Here is a 15,923-nt window from a genome sequence, read left to right as displayed (position 1 = left end):
AGCGCTATCACATTGACAAGATGCTTCTCCCAGGAGTAATGCATATATTCGGCTTGTCTTCTGCACCAGCCGATCTGCCTTGTAGCATGAGTAAGCTTCCCTATCTCCTCCTTTATTTTGTTCTAACTGATTTATTCTCTGCTTCTGCAGCTGAGGTCATGTGGAGAGCCAGAGCTACCGAGAAGCTCAAACTGAAAGCCGCTCAGATTGAGGCGGTGACGAGCAAGGAGGCCGCCGAACGGGGCCTGGCTCCGGCTGACCCGGCCGGCGAAGAAGGTGAGGGGACGCCAACGGTCCCAGAAGCCCCGGACGCCCCTGCCCCTCCTGATGAGGCCACGGGCAATATAGAACATGGAAGTGAAGCTGAAGTGGAGGCCCGTTCGGCCGATGATGCGCCGCTGCGCACTCGGAAACGCCGGCGACCGGAATCCGCACCTGCCTCTACACTTGATGAGCCACAACCTGAGCGGGGTGGTTTCCGTCGAGAGTACCCCTACCCCTCAGGATTCTCCGAGGGCCAGCTCGGAAGTTCCGCCGTCCAGCCCTTCGAGGACTCGACGACGTCTCAAGCGTTTAGGCGAGCTACCCTCCTCTTCTGCTGGTGGGCCATCTCAGAGCGGGCCGAGCGGCCAGAATCTACTTAAAACCGTCCTGCGCCTCCCTTCGGAGGCGTACATGGCTGCCGCCGATCGGCCGGTATTTCCCGAGCAGATGATCACCCTGACGGGTCCTCTCGCACAAGCTTGGATAGATGCTCGGAGTCGTATAGCCAAATTGACTCCCGGGCAGCTCGGCGACAGCAACCTTCAATCAGCTACCGGGGTATGGCCCCTTCCCTTCTTTTCTCTCCTATTTGAAGTTTTTAACCTGCTCGTGTTTGCTAGCAGAACTGGGTGGAGCAGATCGCCATTAGCGATCGATTGGCCGAGCTGGAGGAGGAACTGAAGAAACAAAAAACAGCTGGGGACGCCAGGCAGTCGACGGCCGCTCTGGAGAAGGCCAAAAAATCACTAGAAGCTGAGCGGAAACGAGCTGCTGATCTGGCGAGCAAGGTCGTTCGGCTTGAAACAATGATTAAACAACGAGACAAGGAGATCCAGACGGCGACCACTCGGAAGCAACAGGCCATCAATGATATGGACCACATGAAGGTGGAGATCCGGGGGCTGGAGCAACGCATTAAGGACCTGGATGCTCTGCTGGCCACCGAAAAAGAGAGCCGCTCGGCTGATCTCCAAAGATTCGATGGAGACTTGAAGGATCTCCAAGCCGCTAGCGACGCTGCCCATGCCGCGCTCAAGGAATATCAAGAGGGAGAGTCGGCCCGCTCGGAGGAAGTGAGGAAGGCGTTCCTCCGCTCGGAAGGCTTCGGAGAGAAGTTTACCGACAAGATATCCCTCACGTTCGAGGAGGCAATCAAGGCGGCGGTGGGCTACTTGAAGACCAAAGGTCACCTGTCTGCCGAGCTGACCATCCCCCCCGAGGACTTAGCGAGCGTGATGGATGCCATTCCCGACGCTCTTTTTGATTTTGATGTGTGAAGAGCGTTTTTGTAAGCTTTTTTGAATTCCCGCCGTTCGGCCCGGCTTATGTAATGACTTTTTTGACTTGCATATTAGATAATCTTCTGTTCCTCTCTATTTTAGCTTCTATTTTAGCTAGAAATCCTCGTCTCCAAAGGGGTTTTCGCTGGATTTTCGCAAGACCTCCAGCTCAGGCGTTTATAGACGCGGAGCTCGACGGCGCGGTTTTTATAGCCGGTCGGCGCGGCTCTTGATTTTTAACGACGGAGCTCGTCGGCGCGTCCGCTCGGATTATTTAAAGACGCCGGCTCGTCTCTCGATATTTATCGTCGGAGCTCGACGGCGCGGTTTTTATAGCCGGTCGGCGCGGCTCTCGATTTTTAACGACGGAGCTCGTCGGCGTGTCCGCTCGGATTATTTAAAGACGCCGGCTCGTCTCGATATTTATCGTCGGAGCTCGACGGCGCGGTTTTTATAGCCGGTCGGCGCGGCTCTTGATTTTTAACGACGGAGCTCGTCGGCGCGTCCGCTCGGATTATTTAAAGACGCCGGCTCGTCTCTCGATATTTATCGTCGGAGCTCGACGGCGCGGTTTTTATAGCCGGTCGGCGCGGCTTTGCGGTTTAACGTCTGGGCTAGACGGCTCATCCGCTCGGACTATTTATAGACGCCGGCTCGTCTCTCGATATTTATCGTCGGAGCTCGACGGCGCGGTTTTTATAGCCGGTCGGCGCGGCTCTTGATTTTTAACGACGGTGCTCGTCGATCTTCAAGTGAGACTATATACCCGGCCGAGCGGCTCGGGCCTTCCCATCGAGCGCTTGGCTCGTATATAATCCTCTCCGAGGTAGCCTCGGCTAAAATGTACCTGGCCGTCCTAAACAGCGCAGGGTTATGGTTTCCCATCCAGCCCTAATAGCATGCAGCCCGGCCGATCGGCTCGGGGGGCCTTCGATTTCGAGCCCCTGGCTCGGATATAAACCTCCCGGCCGATCGGCTCGGGGGGCCTTCGATTTCGAGCCCCTGGCTCGGATATAAACCTCCCGGCCGAACGGCGCGGCCTTCGTCGTCGAGCGCTTGGCTTGTATATAATCATCCGAGGTAGTCTCGGCTAAAATGTACCTAGCCGAACGGCTCAGGCCTTCGCTCCAGGCAATAATCTCCCTCTATCATCCTGATCAGCGCAGGGTTTTGGTTTCCTTCCTGCCACACTAGTATGCAGCCCGGCTGAACAGCTCGGGGTCTTCGAGTTCGAGCTCCCGGTTCGGACATAAACCTCCCGGCCGATCGGCTCGGGGGCCTTCGGGTCACGATGATAATGCCTTATATTCGCTCTTTTGACTTTTCATCTCTGCATTTCAAGTATTTAGTCGAAAAATGAAGTACACAGGGTGATTTACAGTGATACACCTTTCACCCCGACCGATAAGGTTGGAGGTGGTTCGCGCTCCACGGCTATCTAGCGCCTACCGTCCTCGTCTTCCAAATAATACGCGCGGAGCTTTCGATGACTTTGAAGGACCCGCCCATGGAGCTTCAAGCTTGCGACATCGCCGGCTTCACTTTCTTCCGACAAGATCGCCGACCGAACGATCCGGGAATGACGCCAGGTTGTAGTTTTGCCTCATCCGCTGTATGCCATCAGCCGAACAGACGCCTTTGCCCTCTCCTTTTCTACCAAGTCCACTCCATGTTTCTTCGTTCGGCATTGCCATCACCATAGCTCTGGATCGGGTGACTCAATGCCGACTTCGACCGGAATGACAACCTCACCGCCATATACCAAATGGAACGGTGACTCTCGTCCCTTCTTTTGGCGTCGTTCGGATGGCCCACAAGACGCCCGACACCATCCGGCCAACTTCCTCCCATATGGTCGAGCCGAGCACGCAAAATACAAAGAATTTCCGGTTGGCGACTTCAGTTGCTCTGAGGATAGGCCACGGACGTGAAATGTTGCTCAATGCCGTAGCTTTTGCACCAATCCTCTAACATCTTCCCTATGAACTGCCGTCCGTTGTCGGACACTAGTCGGCGAGGGATGCCGAACCGACAAATGATGTGTTGCCAGATGAATTTTTTAACCATTTGTTCAGTGATCTTTGCCAACGGCTCGGCCTCCACCCACTTGGAGAAATAGTCTACTGCCACTAGTAAAAACTTTCTCTGCCCGGTCGCCATCGGAAATGGACCCACAATATCCATTCCCCATTGATCGAACGGACATGAGATGGTTGATGCCTTCATCTCCTCCGCCGGTCGGTGGGAGAAGTTGTGATACTTTTGGCACGAAAGGCATGTAGATACTGTCCGAGCGGCATCTGTTTGTAAAGTTGGCCAAAAGTATCCGGCCAAGAGAATCTTCTTGGCCAACGAGCGTCCGCCCGGATGACCTCCGCATGATCCTTGATGTACTTCCCGGAGGATGTAAGCTGAGTCCTCCGAGCTTACACATTTCAGCAAAGGGCGCGAGAAAGCTTTCTTGTAAAGTTGATCTCCGATTAGTGTAAACCGACCGGCTCTTCTTCTGAGGAGCCGGGCTGCATATTCATCTGATGGTGTGGTGCCCGAACGGAGGAATTCTATAATAGGTGTCCTCCAGTCATTTGAAAACGCGAGGCCTTGCATCCGGTCGACATGCGCCACCAGCAGCGTTTTTTCAATTGGTTGCTGAACGGCGACCGGCGTTATTGAGCTCGCGAGTTTGGCTAACTCATCGGCCTCCTGGTTCTCCGTTCGGGGAATCTTCTGAATAAGCACCTCTCGGAAAGCAGCTTTGAGTTTTTCAAAAGCCTCAGCGTAGAGTTTGAGCCGAACACTGTTGATTTCAAAGGTGCCGGAAAGTTGCTGAGCGGCCAACTGTGAATCAGAATAGAGTGCCACCCGACCGGCTCCCACATGCCGTGCTGCCTGCAATCCGGCTATGAGGGCCTCATACTCTGCTTCATTGTTAGTAGCTTTGTAGTCTAGCCTGACGGATAGGTGCATCTTTTCTTCCTGAGGTGAGAGTAGTAATATTCCGATCCCACTTCCGAGCCGAGTGGAGGATCCATCCACATATATTCTCCACATAGCTTCCTGCTCTGTGCACTTCGGTCACAAAATCAGCCAAAGATTGTGCTTTAATCGCCGAGCGGGCTGATATTGGATGTCAAATTCACTTAATTCGTCGTCCACTTGATAAGCCGTCCGGACGCTTCGGATTCAACAACACTCTTTGGACTGCTCGTTCGGACAATGATGGTGTGAGCCAAGAAATACGGTCGGAGCGGCTAAAACCAAAGCTAAAGCCAACTTCTCGAGCCCGGTGTAAATTCAGCATCTTTTAAAATGTGGCTTAGAAAATACACGCTCGCCCTCACAAGTGCCGAGCCTACAACATGCTCAGTTGACGATAGATACATATAAAGTGACTCACCCCGATCGGCTTGGCAAAGGCAGAGAATTTAGATACGTCTTCAATTCTTCAAATGCTCGGTCACACTCTTCATCCCACTGGAACCTAGTAGCCTTGCGCAGGATTTTGAAGAATGGCAGGCTCCGATCGGCGGTTCTGGAGATGAATCTGGATAAAGCAATTATCCGACCGGTCAACCTTTGCACTTCTCTTGTATTTCTTGGGGGCGGCATCTTGCATCTTGCTGGGATTTGCTTCGATTCCCCGCTCGGTCACTATGTACCCCAAGAAACGCCCTCCTTTAGCTCCGAACAAGCACTTCTGGGGATTTAGCTTGACTCCATATTTGCGCAGTGTGCGGAAGGTTTCTTCCATATCCTTGAAAAGATCGGCCGCTCGGACGGATTTGATAAGAATGTCGTCCACATAAACTTCCAGATTCCGCCCGATCTGCTCCTTGAACACTTTGTTCATCAAGCGTTGATAGGTGGCCCCGGCATTCTTCAATCCGAACGGCATCACATTGTAGCAATATGTGCCGTCGGCCGTTACGAAGCTTACTTTTTCTTGATCTTCCCGGGCGAGCGGGACTTGATGATATCCTTGGTAGGCGTCAAGCATGCAAATTAATTCGCAGCCGGCCGTAGAGTCCACCAGCTGATCTATCCGGGGCAGAGGATAAAAATCCTTGGGGCATGCTTTGTTTAAGTCTCGAAAGTCGATGCAGACCCTCCACTTGCCGCCCGGCTTGGAGACCAAGACTACGTTGGCCAGCCAGCTTGGGAACTGCACCTCGCGTATGTGGCCGGCCTTCAGAAGTTTTTCTACTTCTGCCCGGATAATAGTATTCTGCTCGGCGCTGAAATCCCTTTTTCTCTGCTTCACCGGCCGAGCGTCCGGTCGGACATGCAATTCATGCTGCGCCAGGCTCGGCGAAATTCCAGGTAACTCATGTGTCGACCAGACGAAGACATCATAATTTCGTTGGAGGCACTGGATCAGCTTCTCCTTCTGTTCTTTCCCCAGATCAGAGGCGATAAAAGTCGTGGCCTCCGATCGGGTTGGATGGATCTGGACTTCCTCCTTTTCATCATAAATTAAAGCAGGAGGTTTCTCAGTTATGGCGTGTACCTCGATTCGGGGTGCCTTCCGGGCGGAACAGGCCTCCGCTCGGATCATCTCTATATAGCACCATAGCTGATCTCCCCGCACTTCTCCTACTTTGTCTTCCACGGGAACTTTATCTTTTGGTGGAAGGTTGAGACGACCGCCCGGAATTCGCCGGTCGTCCCAAAATAACGTTGTAGGATGATGGAGAGTCGACCACCACGAAGTGATTGTCCTGGTCCTCTGAGCGGCTCTTCTCCCGCCGAGGTGGCCGGATTTGTCCGACCTGAACTTCGTTGCTGTAAACCCGTAGAGCGGGTCGTCATGGGCAGCAGCTCGATCAATTGGTCGAACGCCTTCTTGAATATGATGTTGACCGAGCTCCCCGTGTCAACAAATATGCGGTGAATGGTGTAATTTGCTATTACCGCTTTAACGAGCAGAGCGTCGTGGGGCACTTCTACTCCTTCTAAGTCCCGTCCGAAAGTGATTTCGGTCCACTTGCCTTCTTGACTACGACCGCGTGGATCTGCGGTATCGGACGCGCTTCGGCTCGATTGAGTCTCCTCCGGTCCGGGCAATAACGCTGATCTCGCCGGAAGTATTGTTCGGTTTTCCTCCTTCCGGCGGCCGTGACCGTTCTCGACGCCCGCGATTCTCCCGCCTCGAGATCGGTGCCGATCGGTGTCTGCTGATGTCGCCTCTCGGTGGTCAGCTTCATGAGTCCTATGTCTCCTGTCGATGGGAGGAGACCGCCGTTTCGGAACGGGATTGGACAACAAGGGAATGCTTCGGCAATCCCTCGGGTTGTGTGTATCCGTCTGGTGGAAGGTGCAGAACATAGGGGTCCACCTCCTCTTTGGCTTGGGCCGAGCGGCAGCCACCTCTTGTACGTGAGATCTGGCATGGGGGGGTCGGATTGCATCGGCCCTCGGTCCTCTGGGCGGCTGCTGAGCGGCTTGCTGTTTCCGCTCGGCGTGAGTATGTGCCCGCTCGGCTGGAGCTTCCTTTTTCCGAGCGGCTTGCGCTTCTTCCACATTTATATATTCGTTGGCTCGATGTAGCATGTGATCATAATCTCGGGGCGGTTTTCGAATGAGCGACCGGAAGAAGTCTCCATCCGCTAGGCCTTGCGTGAAGGCGTTCATCATCGTCTCCGAGGTGGCCGTTGGGATGTCCATCGCCACTTGGTTGAACCGCTGAATGTAAGCTCGAAGCGATTCTCTCGGCTCTTGCTTGATGGCGAACAAGCTGACACTTGTCTTTTGATAACGCCGACTACTGGCGAAGTGGTGGAGGAAGGCCGTTCGGAATTCCCTGAAGCTCGTGATGGATCCGTCCGGCAACCTCCGGAACCACCGTTGAGCAGATCCCGAGAGAGTGGTAAGAAAGACTCGGCACTTCACTCCATCGGTGTATTGATGGAGCGTGGCTGTGTTATCAAACTTACCCAGATGATCATCCGGGTCCGTTGTTCCATTGTACTCGCCGATTGTCGGAGGCACGTAGTGCTTGGGCAGAGGGTCCCGTAGTATAGCCTCCGAGAATTGGCGATTGATCCGCTCGGGAGGAGTCCGCCGGGCTTTCCCTTCCTGTCATCCCGCCTTGGCATTTCATCCGAGGAAGATCCTATATCTCTTCGGGCCGGCGGCTCAGGGGTGCGAAATAAGGCCGATGGAATGCGACGGTGGTCGGAGGTGCTTCCGCTCGGCCACCGACGCGATGTTGCTTGTTGCTCCGTTACGGATGCTTTTTGTTTTGCTCCACGAGTTTGGCGGCCCTTATCTCGACGAGGCCGAGTTCCTCCTTGAAAGCGCCACCGTGTCCGCCGCCCTCGCCCATTGTCTCTGCCGGATGCGGGAGCTGCTCCCAGACGGCGCCAATTTGATCTGTCCGAACCAAGAGTCGACGAAAGCTGGGGCGCTCTCTGCTGGATCTTCGAGTGCTCCGACGAACCTGCAGGGAGGGGTTTCCCGGTGACGGTCCTCCGACGCTCAAGTCAGGTAGGCTATGGAGAAAGTGGCTGCCAAATCTATATCATGCGTACCTTTGGCGAAGTAATAGCCTCTTTATATAGGACGGAGAAAGAATTGATGCACGCCCATCGAGATGCGTACGTGTCAGCAACCCATACCACGGTATGCACTTGTCAGAGAGCTTACCTGATCCCATACTGCTACAGTGAGAGAATGTTCTTTGATGGGACGGCAGGACCCCCGTTGTCAGGCTAGTCGTATGGCATAGCCATACGACTTGACGGCTTGTCAGAAAATGTTCCCATCTTTTACCCACCACCTGTCTGGGGAGCCCGGCCCACCGGGCGGGCGGTGAAAGTCCGGACGCGGTGAAAGTCGTCCGGACGGCCCTGCTTCTTTGCGCCGTCCGGGGGGTGCTTCCTTCCGCTCGGTCATTGTGCACTGCTTCATTTGAGCGTCGGAACCCTGGTCCCCACCAGGGTGTCTTTTTACTATCAGATTTCCCTTTTTTCCGAGTCCGGTCGGCTCGCCCCTTTCGGGTGAGCCACTGGACCCTTTGACCTCCCCTCAGCGTTGACTCCTTGTGGGGTTCCAGCTTTTTACCGCCGGATTAGGGTGCAATCAGAGCTCTCAAGGTCAATCAGTGGATTTCGATCAAAACCCATTGATTAATCTAGAGAGTTCTGATTATACTTAGTTTAGATCTTGTCGATTTTTGAGATGATAAAGAGTTTAAATATATAATTCATTATTATTTTTGATCTTCTTTGATGAAGTTGTTTTGAAAAAAATAAATTCAAGTAAAATACATCGATTGATGAGAGAAAGATTAACTTTCTACAAGTAGAGAGAGGGAGTGGAAAGAGAACGAGAGAGACACTGGTTTATGCATTTAACAAGAAGGATATAATGAAAAAATCAATAAAATTAATTTGCCTTTAGGTAATTAACAAAATATATTATGTCTTTTGATAAATTTTAAAAAGTTAGATACGACTTCTGATAAAATTGTCCTTTTATCTTGCTTGTTTTTTAAAGCAAAAAATATATAAAAAAATCCATATATGTTGGTTGCGATTTATGACAACAAAATAGTAATCTCTTTTTTTCATTATAAACTAATCGCTTGCAATATTGAAAATTAGAAGAGCATTATACAATACATATTTAATTATGAGTTTTACTCTCGCCATCGTTGTCGCCGACCACTCAATTCCAATACAACCAACTGAGACATGGCGTCGGCTCGTCGTCGGCGAAGAAGCTATTGCACTGCTCCTCTTCCATCTTGATCACATGATTCGGAAAATAGTAAATCCCACCTCCTTCTCCGACTGATTTTATCGTTCTTGAATCCAGGTTGAAAAGAGGCGGCGGCGGCGGAGAATCCGGGAAGCTGGCATCGATGCCGACCGAGAGCAGGTTGGCGGCCGATGCCGATGACGACAGCCCTCGCGGGCTGTCATCGTCGTTTAGCATGGCGTCGTTCAGGACAGCGCTCGAGTCGCTATCCCACGACCCGTCCTTGCACGCCAATGGCGGAGGAGGTGGTTCATCCGTCGCCGCAATCGCCTTTTTCTCGGCCTCCGGTGCTACTGGATCCGCCTCTGCCAACTTGGCCTTCAGCTCTTTGATCTGCATCGGATAGAGAGTCAGAATCCCCCTTTGAGGACTTCCGCTAATTTCGAGCGGTCCAAATTAGGGTTTCCCCCCTTCCCACCTTAAAGCCAAGATCGGTTACCTCTGCAAGCAAGGAATCCTTGTCGCGGACGAGGGCGTCGCAGTCGAGCCGGAGGGCATCGTGGCTGGCCTTGAGTGCGGCGTAGTCGTGCTCCAGCTGCTTGGTCTTCCACCGCGCGCGGCGGTTCTGAAACCACACGGCGACCTGCCGCGGCTGGAGTTCGAGCTCCTGTGCCAGCCTCACCTTCCTCTCCGGTTCCAGCTTGTTGTCCGCCTCAAAACTCTTCTCCAGCGCTCTCACCTGCTCCGTTCTTAGTCGCCGCTTCTTCGCCCCGTGCCCTCCGCCGCCGTACACCTCCTCCTCCATGCTCTCATCCTCCTCCAGACCGTCCATGAACGACGTGAACGCGCTCCTCTCTTCTCCTACACCAATCAATTACAGGTTAGACACCAATTACACTAGAAAGATGACATCTTTCCATGATGTTTCATCATAATTTAGCTACAGGCAATTGAATTGTACCAGTAGGGATCATACGATCCGAGAAACTGAGCGACCTCTTCATGGTACCCCAACTTGGAGCTTTAAGAAGATGTTTAAGCAGTTCTCGACGAGCAAATAGAGTCTCTTTAACTGTACAACTAAGCTTAGCTAGTTCTAAAGGAAGAAAGGTAGTGGGTTGACGCACAGCAGCTGAGAGAGCAGCAGTGTGGGGAACAGAGGAAGAGCAGAGGAGGGCGGTCTCTTCCACGTTCCCTTTTCTTTCTCATTCTGGTCCATCTCCTCTCCTTCAGAGCCCATCAATGGAGATAGATAGATCTATCCGTGGTGTAAAACTGGAGGAGATGTACTCATGGATCAGTGACGAAGGAGAGGAAATGGAGTCGAAAGAGACCGATACAGAAAGGAGGAAGGTGGCAGAACAGATCAGAGAGCAAGAGATTTCCTTCCTGTATAAATAAAAGATGTCTGTAGACTTTAGTTGGTTGTGGACTTGCGAGGAGACTTTGGATCACAATTCGCAAATGAAATGGGAAATGAAATGAAACGAGGATCAAATGTATATCCCTTTCCTATTACTCTCCTATCTTACGACGGTAATTTCTAGTCGTTCTCATACAAGCGGTGAGAAAGAAAAACAGAAGCAATGAATGGCTCCGTCAGTTCGGATTTAGGGAATGAACGAGTTTAATATTTGATCAAGACATTTAATATTTAATTTGATAAGAAATTATTTATGTTCATTTAATACATATGAAATTAACTAAATAAATAAATTTAAATAATTAAATGAATAAACTTAATATAATATGGTAATTATTTGTGAATAATATTTATGATGTAAAAAATCTTTTATCAACGTGGTAAATAAATATTTTTTTTAAATAAATAAATAAATATTGTTAAGTTTAATAATCAATAAAATGAATTTAAATTTCTAAAAATTTTATACAACTAAATAAATTTGAATTGACATTTAAATAAATTAAGTTCGATTGAATCATGTTTAAGTTTAAAAAAAATATCAAATCAAGTTTAATTATTTTAATAATTTAATTTATTTTAAATTTAATTTAATGTGATTCAATTATCTTATCAAATAAATTTAAATACTATCCGATTGAATTTTTATATAATTTTTCAATAAATATCGCCATTTTCTCCTCTATCCACATCCAAAGATGCTCAACGTCTATCTTCACAGCTCATACTCGTAGAGGGATATTTTTTAAATTAGTATCAGAGATCGAGATCGGAGAAAATTTTTTGATTATAGATAAATCTGAAAAAAAATCTAATTAATTAGGTTGGATAACATCGAATATGGGATGACTGATTCAGTCCCATGAAAATTTTTCATCGATCATCAGGATAAATTGAGAAGTGTTCACAGCAGATAGTCTAGGAGGCCAACATCCTTTAATTATGTGTCCTATTTAGAGGAAAAATTCTTATAAATTCGTCATAACTAGAGCTCAAATCATGAAAACTGGATGATAACCTAAATACTCTATCACTATATTATAATCCCAAGGACATTGATAAATCTGAAAGTACTTATAATAGATGACTCGATAGTCTAATATTCTAGATTTATCATGTCACTCAACTAAAGAAATTTTGGACATGAGACTAGAGAGGGAAGGGATGAGTTATTCATAGAAAGTTATAGGTCTTGTAATATTTTTAAATTTCACTGTTCACCAGGGTAAATTGGGAAGTGCTCACAGCGGGTAGTCTAGGAGTCCAACATCCTTTAGTTGTGTGTACCATTTGGAGGAAAAATTCTTATAAATTCGTCATAACTAGAATTCGAATCATGAATAACTGAGTGATAATCTGGATATCCTACCGCTGTATCATAATTTCAAGGACATTGATAAATCTAAAAGTACTTATAGTGGATGACTCAATAGTCTAATATTCTAGATTTATCATGTCACTCAACTACAGAAATTTTGGACATGAGACTAGGGAGGGAAGGGATGAGTTATTCATAGAAAATTATAGGCCTTGTAATATTTTTAAATTTCAAGCCTATTTTGATGATTAACATATTGTTAATTTTTTTTTTATCTTTTTAAAATTTATAATCATTTAAAGGCTATAAGGGTGCATTGTATCTCAGGCGATATGCGAAGGCTATAAGAATGCATGCACATTGATATGTTATTTAAGATATCTGTATGGAGATAGATATGTGGGCTGAATGCAACTCTGGGCAGGCGTCACGGTGGTAACTAGTAGTGAATTCAATCATTATCGATCACATTTATGTTGTTCAATCCAGCCTTTGCGTTGGGTCCCCGTGTCCCCCCTCCCCTCTGGTGATTTCTTTCTGGCAGCCTTCTCTACACGTGAGCCAGTCAGCAGCCCCTTCCATGCCTGCAACCCATTCCTGCATGTCTTTATATGTTCCCTTTGTTGAATAATTGAACGATCATAGGGCTAAAGCTCTGCGACTCCCCTTTATTTTTTTCCTTTTTGTGAAAAAAATAACTTTATCGTGGTCTCGGTCTGCCAGAAATGCTTTATTAAGATGTCTTTTCAAGGGAAAAAAATCCAAATATTTCAATCTGTTTTTTTTACGATGCCCGGAAAGTTTCAACGGTTTGAACCGCATTTCATGGAAAAGTACTTGAATACTTTGCTTGCTGTTTGAGATTATGCCAAAGCCCCTATGGAGTGCCCATACAAGCTAATCTAAGTTTAGATATTGATCAGCACTGGAAATCTATATCAGGATAAAACTTTTGTGCACTCAACTGCTACAAAAAGACAGATCCCTGCTACAATTGCAATACGAACAGCACTAGGCAACTGCACAATGACATAGCTAGTGGAGCAGACTCTATCATCATTTTATGGTGTCAAGGGACCACTTTCTTACGAACCTCTCCTTGCTATGGCCAAGTGAAGTATAGTAAATTTAATTTACGATATAATTTGGGGTCGCGCCCCACATAGCCATTTATCAACAATATCATGAGCTGAGCCAATAGAAGGATGTTGGGGTGGTTGAGACCAAAGCCATGAAGTGCTGCTACCAGCGAATCTTCTACGTAAGGATATGCTATCAATACAGTTCCCAACCGAGTAAAATATTATCGACATTAACTATCCACAAGTGATCAATTGCCTTCAAGCTTTCGGGTTACATGTCCTAAAGCAACATCCATAAGTTTTCCCACTACTTCAAAAGGTGAATGGGAAAGGGATGCCTCTTTTCTGCCATCGTTTTGGTAGAGCCCAAGGGAGCACACACCTAATAAAGGGGCTCCTCCCAAATGGAAGTCAAGGAAGTGGGCAAAGGATGAAAGGAAATTAAAGTAGAGAGAGCGAGAGAAAGTGAGGGTGATACTTGCTTCTGTTGGTGCTTTGAGACATGAAATATTATGACCTGGAAGTCCAATAAGATGTTTATATTGGACTTAGAGCATCTATACTAATTTCATTTTTCAATATATCATATACCAGCTTCTCAATTTCTTCTCTCTTCTATAATATTTAGGGAATAGAATCGATTCTCTAAATTTAGAAAAGGACTGTTCATAAATATATAATTTAGGGAACGGATAGAATAACTGATGCAAAGATTTTAGTTACCCTAGTTAAAATTTAGGATAAAATTTTTAAATAAGATATCTGATATGGATACTCTTATCTTTGCTTTCAAAATTGAGTTTGCAGATGTCATGGCTCAAAGGGCATCCAAAATTGAGTTTGCAGATGTCATGGCTCAAAGGGCATCCTAAACAGTTCGTTCATTGAGTGCTGAAAGCTTAAGAAAAGTTAGGGCCGTGCAAACTCGCTCAACACTATAGATCACCTCTGAATGACTGAAGCCTACATTCCTATTAAATGATCCAATTTGTTGAAATTTCTAGTTTCACATGAATTCCTAACAAGTTTGTAGCAGAACGCTGAAATATATCACGAAGTGAAATTCTGAACGCAATATGACAAAATTGTAGCATTGAGCCAGTTTGTGATTAGTGCGTTGCAATGACTAGAACCTTCATTGCTTCTTGATATTATTAAACTGTATGCCACTTGATCCTAATCTTCATTGCTTCTTGATATTATTGAAACAGGTGTGATTCCACTCAGATCAGGCACAGGATCTCTGTAAATTTTACCTTTTGTGCTCCTTGGATGATAAATTCTTTTTCCACAAACAGTACTTTTTTCTCTACAAACACTACGGTGTCCCATAGTCTACATGCAGACTCCACGACAGGTTGGTCCCAGAATGAAGAGTTAGCAGCAGACAAAAAACCAGCCTTAGCCATCAAAATCATTATTTTTTCTTTTTTCTGTATAATCTCTGAGTCTTGCTAAATCGTACTGATTCAGCTCAAGGTCTAAATAAAGCCCGATGACAATCAATCACGGATTGGTGAGCAAAAGATTGGTTAAATCAAATTATTGACCGAACTGATGGAATTCGAATCAATTTGGAAATTTGATTTTTATATGAAAATTATTATTATTTATTTATTCCATTCGATTTTAATTTTAAAATTTTAAAATTAGTTAAACTGATTATATTATAAGTACTTACTGATATAGAACAACAATTATGCAGTTTAATTGATAATCCAACTATTTAATATCAATCGAACATTGCCAATCTATCCGTTAATTAAATAATTAACTAAATTAATTGATTTTATATTAGTTCAGTTGGATAGATTTTAATAGTAAAATTTGATCGATTTAGTATTGATTTTATTGTATTTATTTTGGTAAACCGATTACTTATTCCTAGACAAAACCATCATCCCTTGGATCCTGACGATAGAAAATAGGTCAAGAAAAAAAAAATTCTCTCATCCCTTAATCAATTTAGCGGTAGGTTATAAACTAGTCTTATGATTTATATCCTTTCTTATAATATGGGAAACGACTGTAAAATTTTTGGGATGAATGTAATCACCCCTGCAATAGAAAACCACCGGCTAATTCAATCATTTTCCTAGCAATATATAATTAATACAGAGTTTTTTTCCTAGATTTATGGCCAATTGCATTGCTCACACCTCTTGCATATTTTTCAATATGTCGCGGTAGCAATGTCTATAAATTCGAAATGATAATTTATAATTCTTCCTACAGTCTGATTAAATTGATTTAGCCTGATTAAGTTTATCGGATCGTAGATGCTCACCTTTGGTGTGGTTCGTTATATCGTCTTGGTAACGTGAAATCGATAAACGGGTTATCGGATTCGGAGACTCCAATTCGGGTTACCAATTCTCAGTCTCTTCCCTTGCGGGGCGGGACGTGCAGTCTCAAGCATGGAAAAGGCGATTTCCCTTCAATTTTTTTTTCCTGATCCCTCCCTCCCTCCGGTGGTGTTGTCTCTGGAATTATGGTGTCACGTTAGGATATTTAAATTGTCATGAATTTTTCCTCTAAATAGAGGATGTAATTAAAAGATGTGAAATTTTTGAACTGATCGTCTCGTACACTTCCTGATTGCGTCGATTGGGATTATATAAAAGTAAGGTTTTATATATAAAAATTTCTATATATCAGACCGGTCTAGTTATTCAGACTAATTGGGATTATATAAAATTAAAAAATAATAAAAAAAAGTCGGTGCGATTAAAGTAAGGTTTTTTTTCTCCTTCTCTTGCATCCTTGCCCCTTGCGTCGATTGCCTGCAACGCCACTGCGTTTATCGACTTCTCGATCCAATTAGGTGGTTCTGCGGTCTTTGGGACTAGGGATGT

General features: G+C 46.5%; 1 protein-coding gene across 2 annotated transcripts; it reads right to left on the bottom strand.

Annotated features, from left to right (window-relative positions):
- Positions 1-9,080: 9,080 nt before the first annotated feature.
- Positions 9,081-10,707, bottom strand: LOC122019601 (homeobox-leucine zipper protein HOX4-like). Of its 2 annotated transcripts, none has more exons than XM_042577058.1 (3): positions 10,207-10,707; positions 9,724-10,106; positions 9,081-9,638 (listed from the first exon to the last, which is right to left on the bottom strand). In XM_042577058.1, the coding sequence occupies exons 1-3, from the start codon at positions 10,247-10,249 to the stop codon at positions 9,213-9,215; spliced, it is 852 nt and encodes a 283-aa protein (XP_042432992.1). In that variant the 5' UTR covers positions 10,250-10,707; the 3' UTR covers positions 9,081-9,212. The 2 variants fall into 2 exon arrangements, with proteins under 2 accessions (XP_042432992.1, XP_042432995.1); XM_042577061.1 differs by having other exon boundaries at positions 9,745-10,106; positions 10,207-10,697.
- Between the last annotated feature and the right edge of the window lie 5,216 nt (positions 10,708-15,923).

The sequence above is a fragment of the Zingiber officinale genome, chromosome 1A, assembly GCF_018446385.1.
Source record: "Zingiber officinale cultivar Zhangliang chromosome 1A, Zo_v1.1, whole genome shotgun sequence".
Lineage (NCBI taxonomy): Eukaryota > Viridiplantae > Streptophyta > Magnoliopsida > Zingiberales > Zingiberaceae > Zingiber > Zingiber officinale.
The sequence above is the reverse complement of the archived record's forward strand: the minus strand, read 5'-3'. Positions and strand labels throughout refer to the sequence as shown.

What these genes read in the sequence shown, in the direction of transcription:
- LOC122019601 (XM_042577058.1), bottom strand. Translation starts at nt 10,249, where the DNA reads ATGAAGAGGTCGCTCAGTTTCTCGGATCGTATGATCCCTACTG. An exon ending in GGATCGTATGATCCCTACTG is followed by an intron (nt 10,107 to 10,206) that starts GTACAATTCAAT and finishes TGATTGGTGTAG; the next exon opens with GAGAAGAGAGGAGCGCGTTC. An exon ending in TAACCGATCTTGGCTTTAAG is followed by an intron (nt 9,639 to 9,723) that starts GTGGGAAGGGGG and finishes TATCCGATGCAG; the next exon opens with ATCAAAGAGCTGAAGGCCAA.